General features: G+C 41.7%; 1 protein-coding gene across 1 annotated transcript in view; it reads left to right on the top strand.

The window, feature by feature from the left end:
- Positions 1-25,738, top strand: part of TNNI3K (TNNI3 interacting kinase) — a 280,406-nt gene that overhangs the window by 252,664 nt on the left and 2,004 nt on the right. Inside the window, exon 24 of the mRNA XM_081818637.1 lies at positions 23,258-23,334. Coding sequence (XP_081674763.1) covers positions 23,258-23,334 — 77 coding nt within the window. The remainder of the gene's footprint in view (positions 1-23,257; positions 23,335-25,738) is intronic.

The raw sequence follows: 25,738 nt of genomic DNA on the forward strand, positions 1-25,738 counted from the left end.
TTAAGCGTCTGCAGTCGGCTCAGGTCATGATCCCAGGGTCCTGGGATCGAGCCCGGCATCCGGCTCCCTGCTCGGCAGGAAGCCTGCTTCTCCCTCTCCCACTCCCCCTGCTGTGTTCCTGCTCTCGCTATCTCTCTCTCTGTCAAATAAATAAATAAAATCTTAAAAAAAAAAAAAAAGAGGTGGGTAGGGAAAATGTAGTGATACAGATGAGACATGAGTGACATAGATGCAGTAGAGGTCCACCTTGAACCCAAGAACAGCCTCTGGAACTGTGCCAACCAGGAGCATTGCAGGGATGGCTCTTGACACTCAACTAATCTTTCACTGATGACACCATGCACATGATTATGTTTGTGAGGCTGTCTCTTTAAATGGTGGGGAAGGAGAAATAAAGATGTAAGGATCTGGAAGGAAAGAAGGAAGGAAGGAAGGAAGGAAGTAAGGAAGGAAGAAAGGAAGGCAGGCAGGCAAGGAAGAAGAAAGAAATCACCCAAAGTTTTCACAGCTTGTAGTTTGCTAATCTCTACATTGAAAGGTGGATGATAAAACTGAGACCTACTGAGTTAACTGCCCAACATCTCAGCCATATGCCTTATTCTTCTTTATATGCATCTCCACTCCCACACCACTCCCATCTGCCTTCATCCTTAGTGCCTAGAATAGCATCTAGCACATGGTAGTTCCTCGTCAAAAGTTCATTGATGACAGAACCAATACCTACCACTGACAGAGTGCTATTTATACTGTTCTGTCTTCCCTGTAGGGAGCTTCATACTGTTTTTCAAAATGGGCACTCTGCTGTGGCATGCCTCACTCCACATGGAAAACTTCTCTCTTAACAAGCACATGACCGGGCAGACCGTGCAACCACTCAAAGTTGGCTTTTTCTGCTTTTGCCCAGGAAAATGGCTCACCATGGAAAACCATAGATGACTTTTGCCATCTCATGAGCATTACTCATGACAAGACACTTAAAAAAGAAAACACTCTTGACTCTTTAAAGTTGATGCTAGTTTTGGGTTGTTAACAAAGGCTTTGTCAAAGGGTTTTGTCATGAGGTCAACCGAGCACACAGGTTGCTCAGTCAGTGCTGTTTGGCTGGCCCAAGATCACAGCAGAAGTGCCTGAGATGAGGAACTGGTTGTGGACAAAGAATCGGCATGAGCCAGAGGGCCGCATGTACTTTTCCAGGTCATTCACTCAGCTGACATTTACTGAGCACTTATAGTGGGATTTGGAAAAGTACTTGACTGAGGCTCCATCCCTTCCCTTTATGAACAAAATATTTTAATCCAGTGCACTAAGTGCTCTATCAGAGTGAGTCCTTGGAAAGGTGGAGACACGGGGTGCTGCTAGGAGTTGAGAATATGGTAGTGACTCCCTCACCATGTTCCCTCCAGAGGGAAGGTTTGTTCAGTAGACACATCCCTCTTCAGAATCTTCCACATCTGCAGAGCATTTTGCACTCTCGCTGCAAGACTTAGTCCTTTTCTGTCCTTCTTTCTTTTTCTTCCCCTCCCTTTCTCTCTAAACCAAACCTAAGCAAGTCTACGTTATCCAGAAGCAGCTGGTGCTACAATGTGGGAGTGTTAAATGTTTAACATCTTGTCACTTGCGAAACTGATGGAGTCATCCTTTTTGTTTCAGAGTTTCGTGTTTAGGGGTTGAAAAGCTAGATTGATGAGCATTACCAGAGAGAAATATTTTTTGAGAAGTTAGTGAAGCTGATGACACGTTACTTTACAGTTTAGTGAAATTCAGCAAATCTAATTCTATTATCCTGTCAAAGTCTCACAAAAGGGAGACCTGAAAGCATATTTAAGATGAATCTTTAAAGATTTCGGAAGCCACAACCACATCTGCAAAACTCAGATACATCTGGTACTGACAGACTTTTGCTTTTTTATAGACTAAGGGGAGTAAATAATCCTCCAACAACTGATTAAGTTTAAATAAAGTTATCTTGGTGATTCAGTGCCTGCCTTTTCTCCCTTAAAAAGACTGTCAAGCAGCAAACCATAACCACGTTTTTTCTAATTCAAAGGCTTCACAGAGTTTACATAGCCAGATTTACCCGGGCACACCAAAATGGAAGCTTCCTTTATGAATCATAGAACAGAGTACTGAAATAGAGATTTTTATAGAGCATTTAAAAGCCACATCATTTAGGCCCTTGTTTATTTTCACAATCAAGTATGAGACATGGTCTAATAAATGCATTCTTACCAAAATGTCAGGAGTAATTAAAGCATTTACCCGCAACTCTATACATTTTTGTTAGAGATTCACGAGCTGACAAGCTGAAAGGACTTTATGATCCTCTCAGCAATTGGTGCAACTGTACGTGCACTTCTACTGAAATGCTCATTGTTAAGTCCAAGAGAAACATTGATGTAAAGGTTCATTTTAATAGAAATTGCTATTTAATTATCGTTCATTAAAGAAGGAAATTCTCAATATAATTTATTGAGAATGTACTATGTACCATACTTATGTTACCTAATTTAATATTCCTAGCTACCTGCAAGGTAGATATCTTTATTTTGAAGATGGCAAAACTGGTCAAAACAGAAATTATGCCCGGAAATAGTTAGTAGGGAAGCTGGGGTTGACTCCAGTCTAACTAACCACAAAGCCCACATGTGCTCTTTCCAGGACAGCATAAGAAATTGTTTAGAATGCATGATGAAAACAAGGTCAGGGATGTGGCTTCAAATGTGAGGGGCTGCCATGGACTGAATTGTGTCCCCCAGAGAGAGAGGTCAAAGTCCTAACCCCCAGTACCTCAAACCATGACCTTATTTGGAAATAGGGTTGTTACAGATGTAATAAGTTAAGATGAGGTCATACTGGAGTAGGGTGGGCCCTTAATGCATTATGAGTGGTGTTCTTCTAAGAAGAGGAGAGAGAGAGAATGCTATGTGAAGACAGCAGAGGCAAGGTGATAGCATGTACAAGCCAGGAACATGGAGAATTGCTAGCTGTCACCAGAAGCTAGAGACAGGCAGGGAATAGGTTGTCCCTCAGAGCTTTCAGAAGGAACCAACCTTGATTGTGGACTTCTAGCCTCCGGAACTGTGAGAAAGTAAATTGCTCTTGTTTTAAGGTATCCAGCTTGTGGAACCTTGTTACGGCCCTAGGAAATGAATGCCGGGGATAAAAGAGATTTACTGAGCCCAGGAAGAAAACCAGCCCCGAGACTTGATGTTAGGCTGATGCTCTGCAAGCAGAATAGCGGTCACTTGTTATTTTTCCTTCGTCCTTTGTGGTTGTACAGAAAACCCACACCATACCCAATTTGAGATTTAAAAGACATTTTCCGGGGTGCCTTCTCAGAAAGAAAAAATATGTGACTAACCAAAGTCATGGTTAAATTCTAATATTTTGTGCTACTCATATGTGTCACAAGGACACCGGGAGACAAGGTGCTCTCTGGGGTCTCATTGGGGTCTTTTTGATGGTTGCTGTTGACAACCAGTTCTACAAGAGGCACAAGGGAAAGCCTAATTAAGGCAGGAGTCAGGAAGAAATTGCAGGTAATTGAGGTCAAACACAACTGAGGTCGGGCAGGTGACTGACATCCGACGTAGTCAAACTAAGGAGATCAAGGTTTGATGCAGGCAGAGACAACAGGTGAGGCCTGGAGACTGATCACTGATGGAAATAATCAAAAGCAAGATCGACCAAGGACATTCAAGCTAGGTCAAACAGTAAGTGTGATGGGATCTAAGGTAAGTCTGAGGTTTTCATCTTCAGAAACCTCATCTTCAATTGGCTCTTACTTTGGACTGGAGATCTTCAACTGTTAGAAGGACTATAGTACCCATGCCAGCCTAATGCCCTGTGGAGCCAGTTTACCTCCTTTATTCACACAAATGCTGATATCTGACTCAGTCGAGAAAGAGAAACTTGTCTTCTGTGGAGAATGTGAATAGAGAATAGTATTATTGACTTAAGAGCCTCACTGGAGAGAGGGGAAAGATCATCCACTTCCTGATGAAGTCATCCTCCGGGGATCTTCGAGTGAAAACTGTGCTGAGAATGTGAATCTGAAGTGTAAATCAGTCATATCTGTAATTTTATTGGTCATAACTTAGGTATTTCAAGATTTTTAAAAACCTGGCCATTTCTTTTTGTTCTGAAATTTCCCATGAGCCAGGAAAAAAATTAGTGAATGTTGAAGACTAGTCAATGAAAGCTGCTATCCACTCGTTCATTTGTTTGTTCAAATTTTGTCTCCCTATTCTACTAAGTGGGTTCCAATTTTCTGGATATTTTGCTAAATGCTGAAAATAAAGGCAAAAATAGGAAATGGTTCTTGATTGAAGATGATAAAGGTCTAGTCAAGAAGGGATTAGCAAATCACTCATAAGTAGCAATCTCAGACCCCCATTTTTAAAATGAGGAAACTGAGACCTAGGGAGCAATCTGTGTAAGGAATACAGCTAGTAAGCCAAAATAGGATTTGAAACTAAGCCATCTGAAGCCAGAGTTCATGGTCTTAATCACTAAGCCAGTGGTACTCAAATTTACTATGCATCTGAATCACCTGAATCATCTGAATCACCTGAAGCAAAGCTTCTTAAAGCATGGATTTCTGGGCCTCCTCCCAGAGGTTTGACTGCGTCAGTGTGATGCAGTGTTAAAAATCCGCATTTCTAACCAGTTCCCAGAGGGTGTTGAGGCTGATGATTCAGATACCACACTTTGAGAACCACTGCTGTAGGCCAGACTTAATGTAATCATCTTTGACTGTGCTCAGCATATCCTGGGAAGCCATTCAAAGTTTTCGAGCAAGTGGTGACCTAGTCAGAGTTCTTGCTTAGAAAAGATGAATCTGGGAGCTATGTGTAGGGTGCTAGAGGGGAGGTGACAGACCAGGAGTTTCCTAGTGAGAGTAAGGAGAAACAGAGAGAGGGTAGTAGATGCTGGGAAACATTGGCCTGATGGAGGGGACACAGGGGTTTTTCTAATTGACTGAGGATAGAGGGGCCATTAGAGGTGACTCTCTACTCTTTGGTCAGGGTGGCTGGAGGAATTATCCAGCCCTTCAATAGGAATTGAAAGGATAGAAGGGAATTCTGCCTTCTTATGTACTATGTCTCCTGCTTCCCCAAAGCGTCCTGCTATTTGTTCGCTTTATTTATTGTTTTTGTGTATGGTATTTCCACAGCATTTTCCTTCTTCCTCTTTACCTACAGGACCAGTGTAGCCCAAGGGCAGCTAGAGACTCTTGTTCTCTTCTAAGATGCTGTTCTTATCCCCAGAGGACCTCTGATTCGCCCACTCGCGCATCAACTCCTCCTGTTGAGCTCTGCACCAGGGTCTTAGTGAATTCTACTAATCATGACTAAGTTTTTGGCTTCTGTGTTTTATCAGAAGCCCATCTGGGGAACTTACTGTCAGTGATGGAGGCCTCATCATCCATCATAAATGGTGTTCAAAATAATATCTGTTTTTTAAGTTCAGAATTATTGTATTGGTTTTTTTGGTCTCACATTTTGCTTTTATGTATTTTTTTTTCCATAAGTAAAGGATGCATTTTTAAAACACCATTTGCAAATATGCATCCTGAGAAAGCATTTAGTCTTCAATTTAAAACAAATTACCTTATCTTAAAAGTACAATTTTTTAAAAGTCCTTAGATTGATTTTTATAAACTAAAATAATAGGGAAGCTACAGTAATAGGAAAGTTCTGAGAATCTCTTTATTAAGTAAATGGTTTTACAAAACAATCCCACAGAATGTATCTTTAAAAGAAATTTCTGTTTTATACATGGAATCTTCCTAAAGTGAAGACAGGTATCCATAATGAGGATACATTATGGCTGAGATAAACCAAAGGTTAACATTTATGATGGTCACCATTCTATTGTAGAATATTTGTTATCTGTGCCTTGATTATGAATGACAGTTCATTTTTTTTTTTTTTTTCAAAAAATTGACTGAACTTGGTTCAGAATAGGTCTTTGGTATGAAAATGTAAATGCATGTCATTTAAATACACTCACAGACCTTGCCTCCTACTTTTCTTAAAAATTTGATACCGTCTCCCAGGACTTCCACCCAGTTTCCTCCTCAATCCCTTTAAACTTCCTTAAAAACTTCAGAATCCTCTTCTGTTTATCTTCAGATAAAGAAATAGTGCTTCTCTTTTCTGAGTCCAGCCTCTCTCTTTCTCCCAGGTCTTGCCCCATCCATCCATGTGTACTGATCACTTCCTCTGCCTCTGGCTCTTTCTTCCTCAGTCCCTGCTTATTTCCCATCAACCTTCTCTTAGTCCTGTCCTCTGACACCAAAAGTTGTCTTACAACTTAAAAAAGGAAGAACCTTATTGTTCTGCCTCCATTTTTAATACACTGATAGCAAAAGAGAGGAAAGAAAGAAGGGAGCCCTGGAACATATTGAGAGGTAGGGAGTGTTGGTCCACTCGGGGGTGACAAAGAAAGGAGCCCCCTCTGAACTGTAACATGTCTAAGCAGCTGGGTTGGGAGGACTTGAAATCAGACTAACAGAAAGCCCCTCACTAAACTTAGACCTGGAAATTCCATGTGGAGTTGATTCATCTTGGGGTACTTTCTTGAGGCTTCCATTCACTCAGTTGTGAATAGTGGTGACATGGGAGCAGAAGTAAAAAGAAGCTTGAATAGTCCCATGTTCCCTAAGGTGGTGTTGGGGTCCTATCTCTGAGAGCACAGATCCACTTTCTCTGTGCTCCGAGTACCCGGAATGGACAGTATTTCTCCTTTGGGCAAGAGCTCAACAATTGGCTTTAACCCCAGAACATTTTTAGAGAATGTCCTCTGTCTGTCACTGTGGGGGTTTGCAGAAGTGGGATTGTGACAAAGATGGAGCCCGGGTACAGTTGTGATAAGGAGCACATTCCTCCAGTCACACCGGCTGGGTCCGCATTCTGGCAAAGCTATTTCCTATACATTATGTTGGCCAAACTAATTAACCTCTTTCCATTTGCTTCCCTATCTATAAAACAAGGAAAATAATAGTACTCACTTCATGATTATTGAGAAGATTAAGTGAAACAATGTCTGTAAACTTTAAAACAATATCTGGCACATAGTTACTGCTCAATAACTGTTAGCTGTTATATGAAATATATATTCCAGAACAATAAATTCCTACCTAATCATATACATGTGCGTGCACACACACACACACACACATTCTATATTAAATGCTACTATTTTCATAAAGCCTTTTTCATTTCTTTCCTTTCTTCCTTCTTTTGCTTAGCAAATAATTGGTAAGGACCCACTATCTTCCAGGCACAGAGGATATGGTGATCGTCAAGGTGGACCCAATCCCTGCCCTCATAGAGTTGTTGAACAGACCATTTTGGCAAAGCATTATAAACTTTATGATAAGAGAGGCACGGGGTCTAACAGGCGAATACATGAATGAATAAATTGTGAATGGATGTTTCTAGTTATTTCTACATAAATTTTTTAAGTGTTTTGATCCTGAAAATAAGTAGAAATTTCTTTAAAACCTGTGCTGGTCTCTTTTTAATGCCATTTCGGCTATGAATAACTCCTCCAAAGCCCAGAGTGATTGTGGGTCTGCATCCAACTATTGCTAATCGTCTAAACAGGTAGCCGGGATCCAGGTAGAGCAAAAAATCCAGATGAAGGAGATATATCGATATCCTTCCAAAGACAGGTCATAGGAAGTAATTACTATCTGCCTCAGTTCCCAGCCTTCTCACTTTTCCTACTCTCTCATGCTGAGATTCACTGGCCAGGGATTGTTCTTTTTAAAAATCTGTTTCAGGCTCTACTGGAAGCTGAACAGAGCAGGAGAAGCATTCAGGCCCACGATGAATCAGAGCCAGACATAAATAGAAGGCTGTGGACTCTGGGGCTTCAAAGAGAGACATTTGGGGCAGTTCTGTGCCTGGAGCTGCTGCTTGCACTTGCTAAGAGCCAGAATCCAAAGGAGACAGCTTCTGCACCATGCATAAATAAGGGAAGTGTGTTCCTAGCATTCCTCTGGGAAGCCGGGGCAGCTCAGATTACCCATTCCCCAGACGCAGTTTCCTTTCATTGGGGCATCTTATATTAAGAGGTAGACGAAGGGGTACACTTCCAGAGTGGTGCTTGGGGGATATTTGTAGTGGGCGTTGCATGATTCGTTCTCCCAACACAGTATAGAAGACTTACTCCCGAGGATATTATATATTTAAAAAACAGCATGAAAAAGAGGGAATCTGACTTTCCCCCACATATTCCAAAAATGTAAAGCAGTTGTTTTCTAAGTCTTTAAAGTGTGTGTGTTGTGTGTGTGCACACGTGCACGTCCCCAGTAGGTAAGGAAGCAATCCCAGAATAACATTCATTTTCTGTCTGGAATATTATGGAATCAAATCTAGTTTAAAATTGGTGTTTTTTTTCAGGTTCAGAATCTGTTGTCTTTTTACCTTAGCCCCTGTTGTTAGTGGAAACTTTGTCTATTTGCCTACAGAGGGAATTCAGGATGAGACTGTGAATACCTAAAACTCAGCTTTGCATGATCCAAAGCATCAATAGGCTCACCCCCAGAAAGCCAAATTTCTAAGACCGAGCCCAGTTGTGCACTGGAAATTGAAAAGTCCAAATTACTAATGAGAGAGGAAGAACCCACGTACTCACTTCACTCCAGCAGATCAGAGGACTGCCCGTCCCGCAGTAACACTGAAGTAGAACAACAGTGGGGCTCAGCGTGTGTGGCCTGATTCCTCCCTTTACTGGCCCAGTCACTCACCTCAGGCCAAGTACCTGACCTTTCTGCTCTTTAGTTTCTTCACAAAAATAATGACGATGATAATAATAATATCCATCCCTCATGGTTGCTGGGAAGAAGGTTAAATGAGATTTTAAACATATATGTGAAATAGATGTTCTAACACGATTTTAAAAACTTTTTTTAGAAACATTATCCTACTTGATACTTCTGTGAAACATCTGGCTTTGTAAAGTCAGGTAGCATAGAACTGTGAGTGTGGTGTTCGTGTTCTGCTGTCCTCTAGGTCATAGATCTAAGAGAACGAGGCAGTTCTCCTAAGCCACCGTTCCAAAGGCATAGGTAAATGTGGAGTTCCTGCTTTCACTAGAGAAGTGCTTTTGCAAAACTTTGGCATTTGGCAACAGCCCAGTTGTTCAGCCACAAACACAGTTGAGTAATTTTTTTTTTTTTTTTGCTGCAGTGCCCACAAAATCTCCAGTGAATTCTTCTATGTGAAAAGTCTTTAAAGCACACGGTAACTGTGTGATAATTGATACCAGATAGTATTTGGAAGCATTCAGAAGAGCCTATTGGGTATTTTAATAGCCCGATGTCTGCCCCGTTCAGCTGGTTATGGGTATCTGCAGAGGGGATGCCTAGAATAGAGGTGTTTGGCCCTTCCAGGAGGGGGGTGCAGGCTCTCTATATGGACTCCAGGGCTGCTGCCTAGTCCCATTGGCTGTGGCCAGACCTGAGGTAGGGCCAACTGATGGTTGACTGCAGGGCCTCCACAAGCCCTTTCCTGTTTAAAAATGGTACAAGAAAATGCATCAGCAAAAAGCCACATAAATGTCTCCAGAAAGAAACTCATAAACAGTTCTCCATTTTTCTCACTTCTGAGGGCTGTGGACATTCTTTCATTCATTCATTCGTTTAGCAAATATTTATTCAGAGCTTACACTTCTAAGTTCTGCAATACAGCAACAGATAAAACAGACAAAATAATCCCTTCCCTCATGGAGCTTTTATTCTAGTGGGGGAGGAGAATGACAGACTTTTGTTTTTAAAGAAAATTATGTAGTATACTAAAGCAGGGATGAGGGATAGGGAGTGCAGAAAGATGTGTGGTTTGCACTTTTCAACAGAAAGATCGGGGAAGACCTCACCCAGAAGATAACATGTGAGCAAAGATGTGAACAGAGTGAATTCAAAATCCATAGGCCTCCAGGGAAGAGTATTCCAGATTGTGGGAACAGTAACTGCAAATTCCCTGAGGTGAGATCATGTCTGTGAATTCAGGGAGTTCCATCAAATTCATTTATTAAACCTGTGTTGAGAGCGAACTCCATGCCAGGCCCCAGCTGCGGGGGCCACAGAGGTAAAATAACAGAACACGGCTCCTGCTCGGAAGGTGGATGCAGTCGGGAGTGCTCCATATCAAGGCTTAATAAATACCAACCTGAAACTAACCATGGAGCTCCAGCTATGCAGCCAGCCACAGCACACTTCCTACAGAACCACAGTCGTGTTCCTGCCGAAACAGAAGGCAAGAGCAGTGGTGGGCTCAGCGGGAAATATCAAACCCTGGGTAGCCCCAGGATTCAAAGAAGCTTTGCAACACATCACACCAGAGTAGGGTAAGAGCCCCCCACGTTACTGGCAGGAGAAGAACTTTTCAGTAAGAACAAGGCACCCTAGCAATATAATACCATTTTATTATTCAGTGTCTGACAGCAAAGAATACACAGAGGAGGCAGGGAAAGCTTTGGTGTTGTATGATGAGGCAAAAGGTCCCAGCGGTTTAGAATACATCCACTTAAAACAAACAAACAAAAAAAACATTGCTTGTAATTTTGTAACCTCCTTAGGGTGTTTCAAATGGTTTGTGAACATCAATGTTCTACATGTTCAAAGAGTTTAGGGAGTTTTCAAATCTTCCCATTCAGACTGGCCTGTCATAAAGAACAAAGGAATATGGAATTTCTTGCAGGGATCTGAATCCACACAACAGAGCCTGGAGATGTTCAATCAACAGGAGATGGCCTTTGAACTTTCCTCAGTCCAAAACGGGAAACGAATATGTACTGCTCTGTAGGCGCCTATCAACTTGTCGCTTTTATCTTCTGTCACTAAAATTGGTTTTGTAATTTTTACTTCTGTAGCCACCCAGGGGCCACTATTGTAAAATAGTGGTTAAAAGCTTAGGCTCAGACGGGCCTGAGTTCAAATTCAAGTTCGACTACTTATAAGCTGTGTGACCTGAGGCAAGTTAGTTGAGCTAAGTCTCAAGTGTCTTTTCTACAGGATGAAAATAAGACTATCACCTCCTTCATAATGTCGCAGTGAGTGTTAAGCGAGAATGCGATTTGTACAAGTCTGATATATGGTAAACATGGAATAAATGTACACTATATTTCTTCTCTGTTTTGCCATTAGCTCATGTATTTTAGTCTTTATTATTCCTCTTCTAAGAGGAACGACTGAAATGAAAGATGAGTGGAGATCCTACTTTCATTGAGATTACATTGTTTGGCCCAAAGCGGGGAAGACAGCTTAGAGAAGCACCACGTGTAGGGTTTATCTATTGCTCCAAAGGAGAGGTTGATAAACTGTGCCCCACGGGCCAAATCTAACTCTGCCTGTTTTTGTAAAGTTTTTGTGAACACGGCCACATTCATTTGTTTACATATTGTCTATGTCTACTTTTGTGCTACAATAGCAGAATTGAATAGTTGCAACAGAGACCCTATGGTCTGCAAATTCTAAAATATTTACTATCTGCCCCTTTACAGGAAACATTTTCTGACCCCTGTTCTAGAAACTTAAAAAATCCAATTTTTTTCAAGTCAGAGCTCTGAAACTGCATACATTGGAAACTCATCTCCCCAATGGAAAAATAATAAGGCTACCTTCAAGAAGTCCACACATTTACTTCAACTGGCCAATGCCAGGTGCTATGTGAGGCCCCCAGGGACACAAAGATTCATAAGGCAGCATCCCTCCTGATAAAGAATCCACAGTGCACTTGTTGATCAGATGAATGTGCATTCTGCCGATGGCGAGAACAAATGCCTCGGGCAGCGCTGAGGCCACTGGGGTTCTTGCTTCCTTTGCATATGGCCATCACCTCTATCCCAGAAGCCAAGTTTGAAGAGAGACTCTCCGTGGTGTTCCATTTCACTTTCATATCCGTAAGACTGTACTGAAAACTACTGAATGGATGAGGATACCCTAACAAAGAACCATTCGCAGATTTCTCTGGCAATGATGTGGAGGGTGGAATAGGCTGGACAGGAAACAGGAATAGGGAGCCTTCGGCGGAGGTCACTGTTCCAATAACAGGTGAATGCAGGCTGTTCTTGGGCAGTGGCTAAAGAAATGGAAGGAGGCTGGCCACTGAATCAGAAGTAAATAAAGATAAACACGAGTCAAGTTGCAAGGGAGGAATCACTATTCATTAATTTGATAGATATTTATTGGATGCCTAGTTCATGACAATTAGTTTAAGGCACTGGGACTCGAGACACAGTAGTACATGAGACAAGTCCCTGCTGTCATGAAACTTACATTCTAGTCAGAGGAGGCAGGCCATCTTAATTTGGGCTCCTCCGAAAAACAGACCATGAGACAAGGATTCGAGTGAAAGTTATTTTTCTGGGATATGATCTCAAGCACAATGAAGGAAAGAAAAGTAAATAAAGGGGTATGTTAATGAGTAAGTCACTGTTGTGAGCAACTAAGGCTTAACTTCATGTTGTATGCTCTGAGGGTATAGACCATGTCTCAGAATTTTCCCAACAAGGAGCAAGGATGCCAGAGTATTTATCCACCAACTCTTGTTCCTCACGGATGGAGGCTCATTTGGGTGGGTGGGAAGGAGAATTAGCTATCCACCCCCCCCCCCCGCCCTTTAAGGACAGACACAGGAAACCTTGAACATGTATAGAAAATTCTAAAGGTGACTTCCCAAGTAGATCGAGGCAGAGTACTGTATCTGGTTACACAGGTGACAAACAATGAACAAATACCTGAGAAAATGAGATGGTGGCCAGTATTATGCAGGCAGTTAGAACAGGCTGATGGGATAAAGAGTGACTGGAAGGCTAGTTTAGATGGGGTGGTTAGAATGATGAAAACAAGGAGGGGCCTGGGAAGCAGCATTCAGCAGGATGAAAAAGGAAGTGCAGAGTTCATGAGACAGGAAAAAGAGGAGAAATAGAAGGCCTCTGTTGTGGACACAGGATAGGAGGCAGGGGAGAGTATTACAGGCTGAAGTCCCCCGGTAGGTAGAGGCCAAACCACAAAGGCTTCATCAGCCAGAACAGGGCATTAGAAGGTCATCTGAATGTGTTGGGCAGTCACTGAGGGATTTTGAGCAGGAACATGACATGACCTGATTAACATTTTTAAAAGTTCATCCTGGTTACTCCTCTTCCCTTCCCCTTTCTTCCTAAATGGTTTAGTCCAAAAACCATTAGATAGGGCTGAGCGAGGTTGACTTCTCCACCGGATATGGAACAGGATGTCTGAATCCAAGTAGGGTACAGAGAATGTCCATGTGGATGGTGAGAGTGGTGGGTGGCAGCTGCCTGGCCTGAGGTGTCAGAGCGAGAGTGGGAGGAAGGAAGGTTTTCCATGAGGGTTTGGGGCTACCCAGCCAAGATGCTAGAGCCCAGGTACGGTAAGGAAGGCATCCATACGGGAGAGAAACCTGGTATGGGAGGTCAGAGTCCAAGCTTGGGAAGGAGGACATCCGTGAGAGGGGTCAGTGAAGCAGTGACCCCACGTGACGTGTCAGCCCATGCACAGTGGGAAGGATGTTCATGCAAGGAGGTGGTGGCCACAGTGGTTCAGTGCAGATTGAGAAGGGCGTCAGTTATGGGAAGGTGCCTGGTGTGGGGAGTTGGAGCATGAGGGTGGTGAAGAGAGTATAAGTGTAGGCAGCCCTGTGCTGGTGGTTGGAGCCCACACAGGTGAGGAGGGCATCACATGGGCACAGCTTAGTGGTTGGTGCCCACACAGGTGAGGAGGGCATCACATGGGCACAGCTTAGTGGTTGGAGCCCACACAGGTGAGGAGGGCATCACATGGGCACAGCTTAGTGGTTGGAGCCCACACAGGTGAGGAGGGCATCACATGGGCACAGCTTAGTGGTTGGAGCCCACACAGGGTGAGGAGGGCATCACATGGGCACAGCTTAGTGCTGAGCGCTGGACCCCAAGGTAGGTGAGGAGGCACTTGCTTGGGGCACACAGGTGGGAAATAGCCCAGACGAGGGTGTCAGAACACAAGCGGGTAAGGGAAGCAGCCACATGGAAACAACAGTGGAGCCCACGTGGGGTAAAGGAAGACGTCCGCATATGTGACAGCACCGAGATTTGTACATTTGGGAGCAATGATCAAACAAGTAAATATATTAAGGATAATGGGAACCAGGTTTCTCACTGTCGGAGAAGGGCATTACAAACATGGAAAGGGAGAAAACTAGAATGGACACTGTGATGTTAGATTAGACTGGAGAGAAAGGTATGAATGTATGATTCGAGGGTGGTGGGGAGGTCTAAATGTATTTACCCATGGATGTATATACGTGCATGTTCTTCACCTCTACCTGCTCAGTGAGAGGGTCTGGGAGCGGCAACACTTCAACAAGGAACACACCAAGCACCTAGATCTTGATTTCTTAATACATTAAGAAAGTACCCTACACCGAAGCAGTGTACTTCGGAGAAATGGCAGATTTCAAGGCTGGGACAAGGAATGCACAAAATAGGCCTGGAGGTCTGGTGCCAGAAAGTAAAGAGATACTCAGAGATGAGTATATATCAAAGGGACAGATTAAAGGGGCTCCTGCTTGCCAACTGTAAGATAATTTAAGCATCAAAATAATGACAGTAACGTTATAATCCACTGAATAAAATAGGAACTTTAAATCCATATAGATATAAATAAATGAAGGTATTGAAATTTGGTTGAGATACGGAATATTTATATAGTCTCAAAGTAACTCCCCACAAAATACTTATTCATTATAAAAAGAGTCATTTTGTAGTAGAGGGTCCTGTCAGACACCACTTTAAATCACCTAATGAAAATTAAGAACACAGTAACAGGACAAATGAAAATTTGATGGGATACAATGAAGGGAACATAGCATCGCTTCTGCGATGCTTCTCACCAAAAATACGTAAGTTTAATTTAATCGTTAGTAAACCTCAAATAAAAATAAATTCAAGGATATTCTGCGAAATACCTGGCTTGTCACTCAAAAATGTTCAGAGTCATGAAACTCAAGTAAAGACTGAAAAACTGTCTCTAGTTGAAGGAAATTAAAGAAACAGAACAACTATATGCAGTATGTGATACTGAATCCGATCCTTTTGCTGTAAAGAACATTACTGAGATAATGGGCAAAACTTGAATGGAGCTTGAGAGTAGATGAAATCAAGTTATTATATTAGGCTATATAGGAGAATGTCTTTATTTTAGAAATATACTAAGGTATTTGGGAAATGATAGGCATCAGATTGGCAACTTACTCTCAAATGGTTCAGGATTTAAAAAAAAAAAAAATGTACCATTGTTGCAACCTTCCTTCATTTTGAGATTGTTTCAAAATGAAAAGTTAAAATTTTATATATTCACTTTGGCCATTTGATTTCCTAGGTCTTTGCACATGCCCCAACCTATCCCTATCCCAGAAGTCCCCTCCCCTCGAGAACCCTTGCTTGTCCTTCATTTCTCTGTGAAGGTCTTCCTTTATAGTATGCACTGTGTCCCCAGGCATTGAAGTTTACCTGTGCATGTCTACATTTCTATTTACCCCAAAGGGTAGAGTCCGTGTCCATCACACTCATACCTGTGTTCCTAGCACTTAGCACTGCACCTGGCGTTGTGCTTGATAATCAACACGGAGAGAAGGAGAGAGACAAAGTTATAGTTATAAATTTGGAATATTTTCTAGAGCTAACCCAGTTAAGAAAAGCAGATGATTTGTATGCTGCCTGGCCTGTGTTTGAATTACAGCTGTGTGATCCTGGACAAGACTTAGACTCCTTTTCCACACATGTAAAACGGGTTGTTAGATGGAGCAAACGTAGTAAGATTTGTAAGGCATCTAGCAGAGTCCCTGACACTTAGCAGGTAGGCAACAAATGTTTGTTTCCCCTTTCTCCTTAAAAATAGGAATAAAAATTATCAAAGGAGACTACAAGTTTAGAACTCCAGGTTATCTCCTGACTTCACGATAGCTTTGATATATGAACTTGGATAAGTCATTTCACTTCACAAGGCTTCGACTTCCTTCTTGGGAAAATGGGAGGTGGGAAAATGGAGGAGTGAGACGTGAGCTTTTATGACCATCATGCTCCCAAGATCTCCTAGTTCTCAAGTTTAAAATACGTTCCCTTTTTTGGATGATAGTACAAAAGGTGAAGGATAAGAGATATTTTTGCTGTATTTATTATTTTTTATTTTATTTTATTTTGCTGTATTTAAAGGACGGTCCTCAGTTTTAGCAGTCAAGGCATGCAAAGTCCTCCTCCTACGGGACTGCACGATTCCTCATTTATACCTGCTGAAAGTATAGGTAAATTGAGAGGCGGTGGTATTGTTAGGTTACTGTTGAGCGCATTAAAAATTTATGAGCCATCAAGGAACTAGCACACAGTTTCAATTCTTGCTGCATTTTTCCTTATTCATAATTATTTTCCTAATTGCTTTTTCCCTTAAAAATGGGGGAGCCGAGACCTTGGATATTTGCCTAATGGCTCAAACAGAGCCATGACCCATTGCCAAGTCTTTCAGGCCTTTTATAGCCTGGGGACATTTGCCATTGAAAGAAAGCTGATGGGTTTGATTTTCCTGAAAGAGATATTTTGCACTGACCTCTGGCCCCATTAAATACTTTGGCCATTGCCCATTCACTGTAATGGGAGCAATAAATTTGTTTTAATTTAGGATGTCATCAAGTAGGGAATATTGACAAAGACAAAATAATGTTCTGAAAACAGCCAGGATGAAATCATGAATAAATAAATATGTTGAACTTAGCTGAAAAATTAACAAATGCTCATTCATAAGAGTCTGACTGGACTATTTCAAAATTAGGCCAAAGGTGATCCCATTTCTAATAGAAATGTCGTCTTTCTCTTTTGGTGAGAGAAAAGGTGGGCTACATAGACATTGCAAAGCATAGAAAGGCATTTATCCTTTGTGACAGATCTGTTTTAAATAGATCTATTTGTTTTCGGCTGAATGCCAAAAGGAACAAGCCAGATGACTCTAGTAGCCTTTTCTGTGGCAAAGCATTTATTTTCCTTTCTAAACACCTTTATTAGGGAATCGCAGCAGGCTGTTTCTCTGCCTTTTCTTTCTGTTAGTCCCTTAGATTGGTGTCAAAGAACTGAAATTCTGGTTAGATGTTACCTGTGTGTGTTTCATTTTGAGTGAAAGAAATGACTTTTAACTCGATACATTCCTCTTGAGGAAGGGGATAAGGGCGCACATGCCATTGATCCCCTTGCTCATATTCTTTCATAAGTAACATCATTCTGACAGATGGCCAGAAAAAATCCTAACAAACCACAAAGCATATTTGCAAAGCTGTGAGGCCTTGAATGGTGTTGACTTTGCAAAGTCCAAATGACTAAATCTTCTAGGGTTACCACCGGTAGCCTGAAGGCATCTTTAGCTGCATAAAAACTAATTGGACCAACTTGAAGGCAAGAAGGTTGTGCCTGAAGGCTTTAATCACACGAGTAACCTAATGGTTTTTTGTTCAACATAGCCAGGGCACTCACTGTTTAGGAAGATGAATCCATGCATGCAGCTTAGGAAACCTTGCACAAGATCAGAGGGTTGTGGGGAGGCATAAGCATCTCATTTAGAAAGCTTAGCGTGTATGTCTCAAGTTTTGGCACCCTCGCTCATGGACGGGTAAGCCATTGTTGGATGGGGAAAGTAAAACTTTTTTTAAAAGATCTAACTAAGCAGGACATGAGAAAGCTGATTCTGGTTTCTCTATGATGATGAAAGGTATTTCTCTATTAGCAATGTAGTGTTGGTCTTTATATGCCGAGGGTCCAAAACACTGTAACTCATGACTAATTCGGGGAGCTCCCTAAATGGTAACAGACCAACATGTTTGACATGCGCTGCTATTAAATGTAGTGTGCTTTACAAGAAAGAGCATGGACTGGAAGTCTGAAGACATTTTGTTCAAGTTATGGTTCTGCCCCTTGTTAGCTCCATGAGTTCCTGCAGGTTATTCAAACTTCGAGCCTGGTATAGGATGGAGGTAAAATTAATGCCTTCCCAGATACTTCGTGGGGATTTTATAAAAATGTTCTAAGCTAATCAGTATAAAAGTATGTGCCAACTACAAAGCCCTCTACAAATCTAAGAAATCATTTATTAGATCATTATGGTAGAACTTAATGTTCTGTGTCTCTTTGTTCATATTTAGTTGTTTTAATTTCACTCTTGCTTTCAAGCCATGTAGACTCCATTCGTTTGCTATAATTCACCAAATCAAAGTCCCCAGCTCTGCAAAAACCACACTTGGAAGAATGTGATAAAAATGGTTTCCTTTGGACTGGATGCCCACCTGATGTCTTCTCTGGAATGTAATTCAGTCAGAAGCAATTATGGCACTAGCAGAGATTCTGAGAATTCATGAAATCCCACAGCCAAAACCATGATTCATTGCTCCCATACCAAAAGCATTTGGCAGGCTATAGTTGGCAAGCCACAATCCTGGCTGCTTCTGAGGCTCCAAATGGGGCCATTTGAACTCATTGTGGCCCTGCCCTGCTCTCACAACTCTGGAGAGAAGACATCAGAGTTCCCCGGACTCTCTTTAGACAATATTTTTCTTACCTCCTCACGGGCCTTGCTTAGCAATATACCTTTCTGGATTAAGAGATGACAGAGTGTTTTGGAGTTTTTCTCCACCTCTCAGGCATTGCAACATGAATATTCTACAAATTTATCTTCTATAAAAACTTTTGTGAAGCAGCTCAGGAGTTTTTAGTACCAGCCTTACACAACCTGTCATTCAAATCCTTAATGATGGCTTTATGTGAAAGGGGTTTCTCCACACTTTTCATCTGCTTCATCTTCGATGGCAGTGTGGTTCTTCCTTTGAAATAGACCACAAAAGAGATGGTTCCTTCAGGCAAATATCAGGGTTCAGTGACTACTTGAAATGAAATGTGTATAGACAAAACGCTGCAAACACCACCTCGAGTAGTAACAGTAATGGGTAGCCAGGTATGCTGTGCATGGATGTGGAAATCGGGCATTCGGCCCTGGCCAATAGCAGACACTTCAGATGAGGAAGATAAAAATCTTCTGCCTAAGTGGGGAATGTAATCTCACTCTGCCTTTCCAACATATGAAAACCAGTTTCACAAAGTCTATATGATTCATGAATCCCTTCCAAAGAATCATAGAGCATAAGAAATGGAGGGACCTTGGGGCGCCTGGGTGGCTCAGTCGTTAAGCGGCTGCCTTCGGCTCGGGTCGTGATCCCAGGGTCCTGGGATCGAGCCCCGCATCGGGCTCCCTGCTCCACGGGGAGCCTGCTTCTCCCTCTGCCTCTGTCTCTCTCTCTCTCTCTGTCTCTCATGAATAAATAAATAAAATCTTTAAAAAAAAAAAAAAAAAGAATGTTAGTAAGCAGGGCACCTGGGTGGCTCAGTCGGTTAAGCGACTGCCTTCGGCTCAGGTCATGATCCCAGGGTCCTGGGATGGAGTCCTACATCAGGCTCCCTGCTCGGCGGGAAGCCTGCTTCTCCCTCTCCCTCTCCCCCTGCTTGTGTTCCCTCTCTCGCTGTGTCTCTCTCTGTCAAATAAATAAATAAAATCTTTAAAAAAAAAAAAAAAGAAATGGAGGGACCTGGAATGTCACATCATTTGGATCCCTCTATAGAACCCACAGCCATGAGGTACCCCAGCCATAACTCAAAAACTTCCAGGAATGGGATGGGACAGTATCCCCCTCTAGAACAACCCAATCTGTTTTGGGACAATTCTAACTTCAGGAAATGTGATATTTTCTTTTAACTATTCCCAGTGTCTAAGGCTCAGCTTTTACCCTTTTACCCTACTTGAAGTCTTTATCAGTTCTTCACTTATTTAACCAGTGACAATTCAATCTAACCACTTGTCATCTGGCACAGATCTCCCCTTCTTACTTCCAAGCAATCAGGAGAAACTCTGTCCAGTATCTGTGGGAATCCAGATGTATGTTCTTACCTATGGATTTCCCCTCTAAATTTATCCTCAACAAAAAGAAAGAAAGCAAATCTAACATGATGTTTCTTTCTTACTGAACCCATGGTAGCTTCTAGTAATCAGTGCTTTTTTTTAAGTGTACATAAAAACTCTGTTTTAATATTCCTTTCTGGAGTTTTGCCTAGAATGTACATTAACCCACTAGTTTAGTTTATAGACTCTGCCTTACTCCTGCTCTGAAGAATTGAAGCTATATTTGGGTATATTCTATCAGCTAGCACTTTCTGCACTTTTCATAGCTCTTCTGTAATCTTACATACGTATTGATTTACTTCTGTTTGGATAATACTTTTTGCTTAATGTGCTTGTCTGAACATTGTTATCTCTGCATTCCTTTCAGCCAACATAGCTTCCTAGTTTAGAATGTTCTTATCTTTGCTCAGGGTGCGTAAGTCCATTCACAGAATACTTTTTGCTTAATGTGCTTGTCTGAACATTGTTATCTCTGCATTCCTTTCAGCCAACATAGCTTCCTAGTTTAGAATGTTCTTATCTTTGCTCAGGGTGCGTAAGTCCATTCACAGACCACGTGACTGACTATAAACATGCTAGCTTGTGCTGACCAACCATGGTCTGACTGGCATGCACACACGAAAATACAGATTACATATTTTGGATTTTAGCATGAACTGGCCTAATTAGCTAACAATCTACTAGGTAGTCCATACCCATAAAGCTTGGATTGAAAAGCAGGAAATATTTTTTGAATTTTAGTTCTGCTCTTCATTTTGGATAAATTATTCATTCCCTGGTGCACCTTTGTAAGAGACAATGGCTGATGATTGTGTTTATCTTTACATATACATCACAGAGCTAATTTGAACCATTTAGCCTAAAACTACTGAAACCTTTTTAGTGCTTAAATAAGACGTATCGATATAATGGCATAGTGTGCAAAAACTAACCTAAAGATTCTGTTGTTCTCTTTAAAGGAGAAAACGTCATGATATTCCCATTAAACACATGCATGAAATTACCCATATAATATTCTATATCATTCATATATATGCCTATATATGACATATAGCATCCTCTTAGCATAAAGAAGTCTACGTAGTTGACTAGCAATATTGAAACACTGCAAAACTGAGTGCTTTTCTTACCTGCCATTAGTTCACATTTACTTTCATTGAATTTGTGGGGCAGTGGCATCACTGGACATGCCGATTTTCACTGACCACAACTTCAGCAAACACAGGTCCTGTCCTGCTGGGGTGTCTCTTAAACTCCGGGCTTCTGTGAAACTCCCGCTCAAGCCTGGATGCACGTGGGTTGAGGACAACTAGTTCCATTGATCAGGGTCTGGTTTCCTCTGCTTTGTTTGACCTGGGCATGCTTAGCTTCCATCTGTCTGTCATCCTAGAGCAGTATCCAAAGCCAGCCCATGTGGTATCTCTTGGGCAGGAAGGTTAAGTCCCCTGGCATGAACTGCATTCAGCGACTGAATAAATAAGACAGCTTGGAGATGGGCTTTTATTCATAGGAAACCAGATAGCCTTTCTGATGATAAAATATTTATTCCCTATTATCTTGTTGTTGCCAAGACTACTATGGACAGCACATTTCTTAAAAGGAGCTAGAGTGCTAAAGAGGCTTTAGTAGGTAAATTTTAGGGTATTAGTAGAATACATTTTATTTTGAAAAATATCTCGAATGACATTCTGTCGCCCAGAACTGAGTGTGATTTACCACTTAATGTTGATTGAGATAATACCATGTCCCACTTGAAGTCAATACTTTTTCTTTTTTTTAATCATTGCTTTCCTCTAAGAAAGAACTTCACTTTATCCCTTCAGAAAGTGAGGCCAAACATGTGGTCATTTTAAGGCAGCTAAGTAAATTAAGCAGTGTGAATTTATATTAGAGTTTAGAAAAATCTAACTTCTTCAAATGAACATTTTGTAATAACTTTGTTTTACACACTTTACTTATCTTAACTATTTACAAAGTACCAGCTAAGCCTCGTGGGGGATCCAAAGATGTCAGACAGGATCTCTGACCTCCAGGATCATTGTTTAGTGGGGTTCACTGCATACGAATACAGATGGAGCTACACCAGGGCAGACTCTGACAAGCACTGTGGTAGAAGTATGAAGTACTAGAGGGGTATGAAATGCTGGGTGGGGTTTCCAAGAAGACTCTGAGGAAATGTTGCCTTTGAGTTGGACCTTGACAAATAATAAAAGTAGGTAACGTTTATTGAGTGCCTCCTAAATGTTAGCACTGTTCAAAGTATTTTAAACTTATTAATTCTTTAGTTCTTGTGATTAACCTTATAAGCCAAGTTTTGTTATAATTCCCATTTTATAGTTGCATAAACTGACATGGACCCAAGAGAGACCACAGATATATAATTCACTGACAGATGTGATTCGATATTAGGGTGAGGGTTTCAATGGCTTCAGGTTTTGAGTCTGAAGAGGTAAAAAGGAAGCAACCCCATTAACCACTATGGTAAAAGAGTGGAAGCTGGAGGAAGAGAAGAATTAATGAGGGCCCGGAAACAGGAAGAAATTCCCATTTGAATAGTGGATAAGCATGCAGGCTTTGGGATCTAAAAGCCTTGGGTTTGAACCACAGATGAGCCAATTATCAAACCTGTGTGACAAGTTACTTAATTGCTCCAGCTTCAGTTGTCTTACGTGTAAAATGACAGAAATGATTTGGTAATGATAAGGATTAAGGGAGATGAGAGAGGTAAATGCTTACTACATTGGGATCATGCAATAAATATTATCACACTCTCTCTTATAATTATCACTATAACAATAGCAATATAATAATAACAATATCTCTTGGCATGTGGTTTCTTGATATTCATTATTACTAAGATAATAATGTTCCGGTTATTAGTTCCTTTTAAATAAGGCTTACAATGATATTAACTCAGGTTTTAGATTCAACACTCCTTTTTATTACACTTAATCATCAAAACAAACTGGAAATTATTTATGTACTTTTCCCATATTACAGATAAATCAGCTGAGGCTGAGACAGGTGGCATGCCCTTTGTACCCTCCCTGGAAGAGCCAGGACTCACACCCAAATCTGACTTAATCCAAATAATTCTGAACTCTTTCCCAACTAGTCACTTGTAGCATTAAAAACACCTTTGTATCACTGTCAGTTTTCTGGGCTCTATGCTGAGTAAATAAATTATGTTTTATAAAAATGTTATTAGCAAACCACCACATGGTTTTCATAGTGTGAAATCATGTGTCTCTCGGAACTTTCTAGTGGACAGTGTTCTGCTCAAGGCCTGTCTTTGGAGGAGATGAAGAGAGGTCTCCAGTTCTCACCCGTTGACAAATATGGTAAGTATATAGATTGTTCAGACTGATTAAGAGACCTGCCCCTAAGAAGGTGATATGTATTTGATAACAAGGGAGAAAAGATTCTGTTTTATATAATGCCGAGAAACGATGGATGCTTTAAAAGTACTATATTATAAAAGTAAGAACTTTGATCTTATAAGTCTTATATAACTCTGCATTTACCTTTGAGTTTAGTAATGTGTATGGATAAGTGTGTATTTGTACAAGTATATCAGAGTGTGTGTATACGTGGAAGAAGATACAACTCTCCTCATGAAAACAATCACCTGCGTCTTGTGATATTCCAAACGCCTTGTTGCCGCCTTACTGAGTTTACTACCTCTAAGCCCCACATCGCAGGTAGGTCAGGAGGACAAAAACAAGAGAGGAGTCTCCACAATTGCATCATATGCTGGGGGAGCTCTTCCCCTTTAACAAGTACCCAAGGGTAAAACGTAAACCCAGCCATCCCCTCAAAAAGCTAGAGAGGAGGTGAAGGTATCATTGATAGTTTCCATTTTGCACAGGACTACTGTAGAAGGAATTAATAAAGCTCTTTGAAATAGTTAACACAGTTCTGTGCAGCCCCTGGAAGCCAGAGGCTGGGTAATCACCCTTATCACCAGCTGCCATATTAATGTGCCAGGCCTGTAATGTCCTTTTTCCAACCTCTAAGCCTGAGAGGCTCTATATTTAATTGGAATTTTAGCACAATGGGCTCATTTATTCATGGGAACTTTTCCTGACAATATGGAGGACTGAAAAAAAATGTATGTCAGTTAAAGAGATCAGATTTATTACAAGAACTGGGTTTGGGGAAGAATAAATTGGATGATGCATTCCCGGTTCTCTGATTTAGATGGCAATAGACCTTGGAAGCCTTCAGCTTCGGGATCCTCACCAATGCACCTCGTTTGCCGAGATATTATTACCTAAGGCATTAGAAAGCCTTTAAGAAGTGAAGAAAAAAAAAATTGTTCTGGATAGATGCAGACAAACTACTTGGGAACATTAAAGAAAGGAAACTTTGTGCTCTGACTCCCAGGACCTGTGTAGAATGCAGCCGAGTGCTTTTTATCATCAGCTTTACAACATAATTGGCCAGTCTGGTAACAGGGGAAAATGTGCTCTAAGTGTCACATCATCACATTTTTTATAGAGATCATATCGTTTTTTCAAACTTTTACAGATGTGAGCACACAACCACAAAACATAGGGCACCCTTTGAAATGCGTGCCTTGACCAGAAGTCTTTCCTTTCATGTTGGAGGAAGCATTTCAAGAGGAAGCATTTCATTAACGATCTGTTTCTTTTTTTTTTTTTTTTTTTTTAAAGATTTTATTTATTTATTTATTTGAGAGAGAGAATGAGATAGAGAGAGCATGAGAGGGAGGAGGGTCAGAGGGAGAAGCAGACTCCCCGCTGAGCAGGGAGCCCGATGCGGGACTCGATCCCGGGACTCCAGGATCATGACCTGAGCCGAAGGCAGTCGCTTAACCGACTGAGCCACCCAGGCGCCCTAACGATCTGTTTCTTAAAGGAGTAAGACTTTGAGTAGCATTCCCCAAGATGAAGACAGAAGTGATGCAGAAATGCAGAAGTTGGGTTTTCCCCTGCATGTGTGTACCAGGGGTGGAAGAAAACATTAGGGTGTTTGGATGGAGCAAGAGCCCCAACAGGCAAACGAGATAGATTTACTATCCCCCTCTAGGAACATCACCCGGTACAAGAAAGAACCTTTAATTGCCCTCCATTTTCATCACATAAGCCAGTTGTGGTAAAACAGCTACTTTAGGACCTGTTTCTTCCTCTCCGCCCCCAAAGAGCAGGGCTAGGGAATGAAGATAAAATTACAGGCATAGCAATTCTCTCTGTACTTGAGGCCTTTCACCCGAAAGTAACAAAACGTGCGGACATGGTTCTTTTCCTATAGCCTGTGGTCAAATTTCACATGGGTTCCTCTTCAGCGGAGCGGCCACCCAAGTGCCTGTCGTCCAACTCTGGCAATGATGCATGAATAAAAATGTGAGCACCCACGCCCCACTGACTCTGCCGCCCATCCCCATCCCCGAAGGAGAGGCACCCGCACTGAGGGACGAGCACTCCCAAGGCCATTTCCCCTGGAGTCCCATGGGGAGACGGGCAGGCAGGAGCCTCACAGGCCGGTAAAATCGCATGTGGTACATTAGAAGGTTGATGATAGGAATAAAAGGATCACAGGCTTATTAAAACATCTGTCTGTGCCTGGAATAAAGGTGCAGTTTCAGGCTGGACAAGAGGAAATGTAGATTTTATGTAAGTCCACCCAAAATTAGGAATCAGTGATGTGTATCCTGATCCTGCCTCCCTTCATCTCAGCACCCCTGACCACACCCTCCTCTCTGACCCGGGCCAGCCCCGCCCC

The sequence above is a fragment of the Leptonychotes weddellii genome, chromosome 4, assembly GCF_054177405.1.
Source record: "Leptonychotes weddellii isolate Sample4059 chromosome 4, ASM5417740v2, whole genome shotgun sequence".
NCBI lineage: Eukaryota > Metazoa > Chordata > Mammalia > Carnivora > Phocidae > Leptonychotes > Leptonychotes weddellii.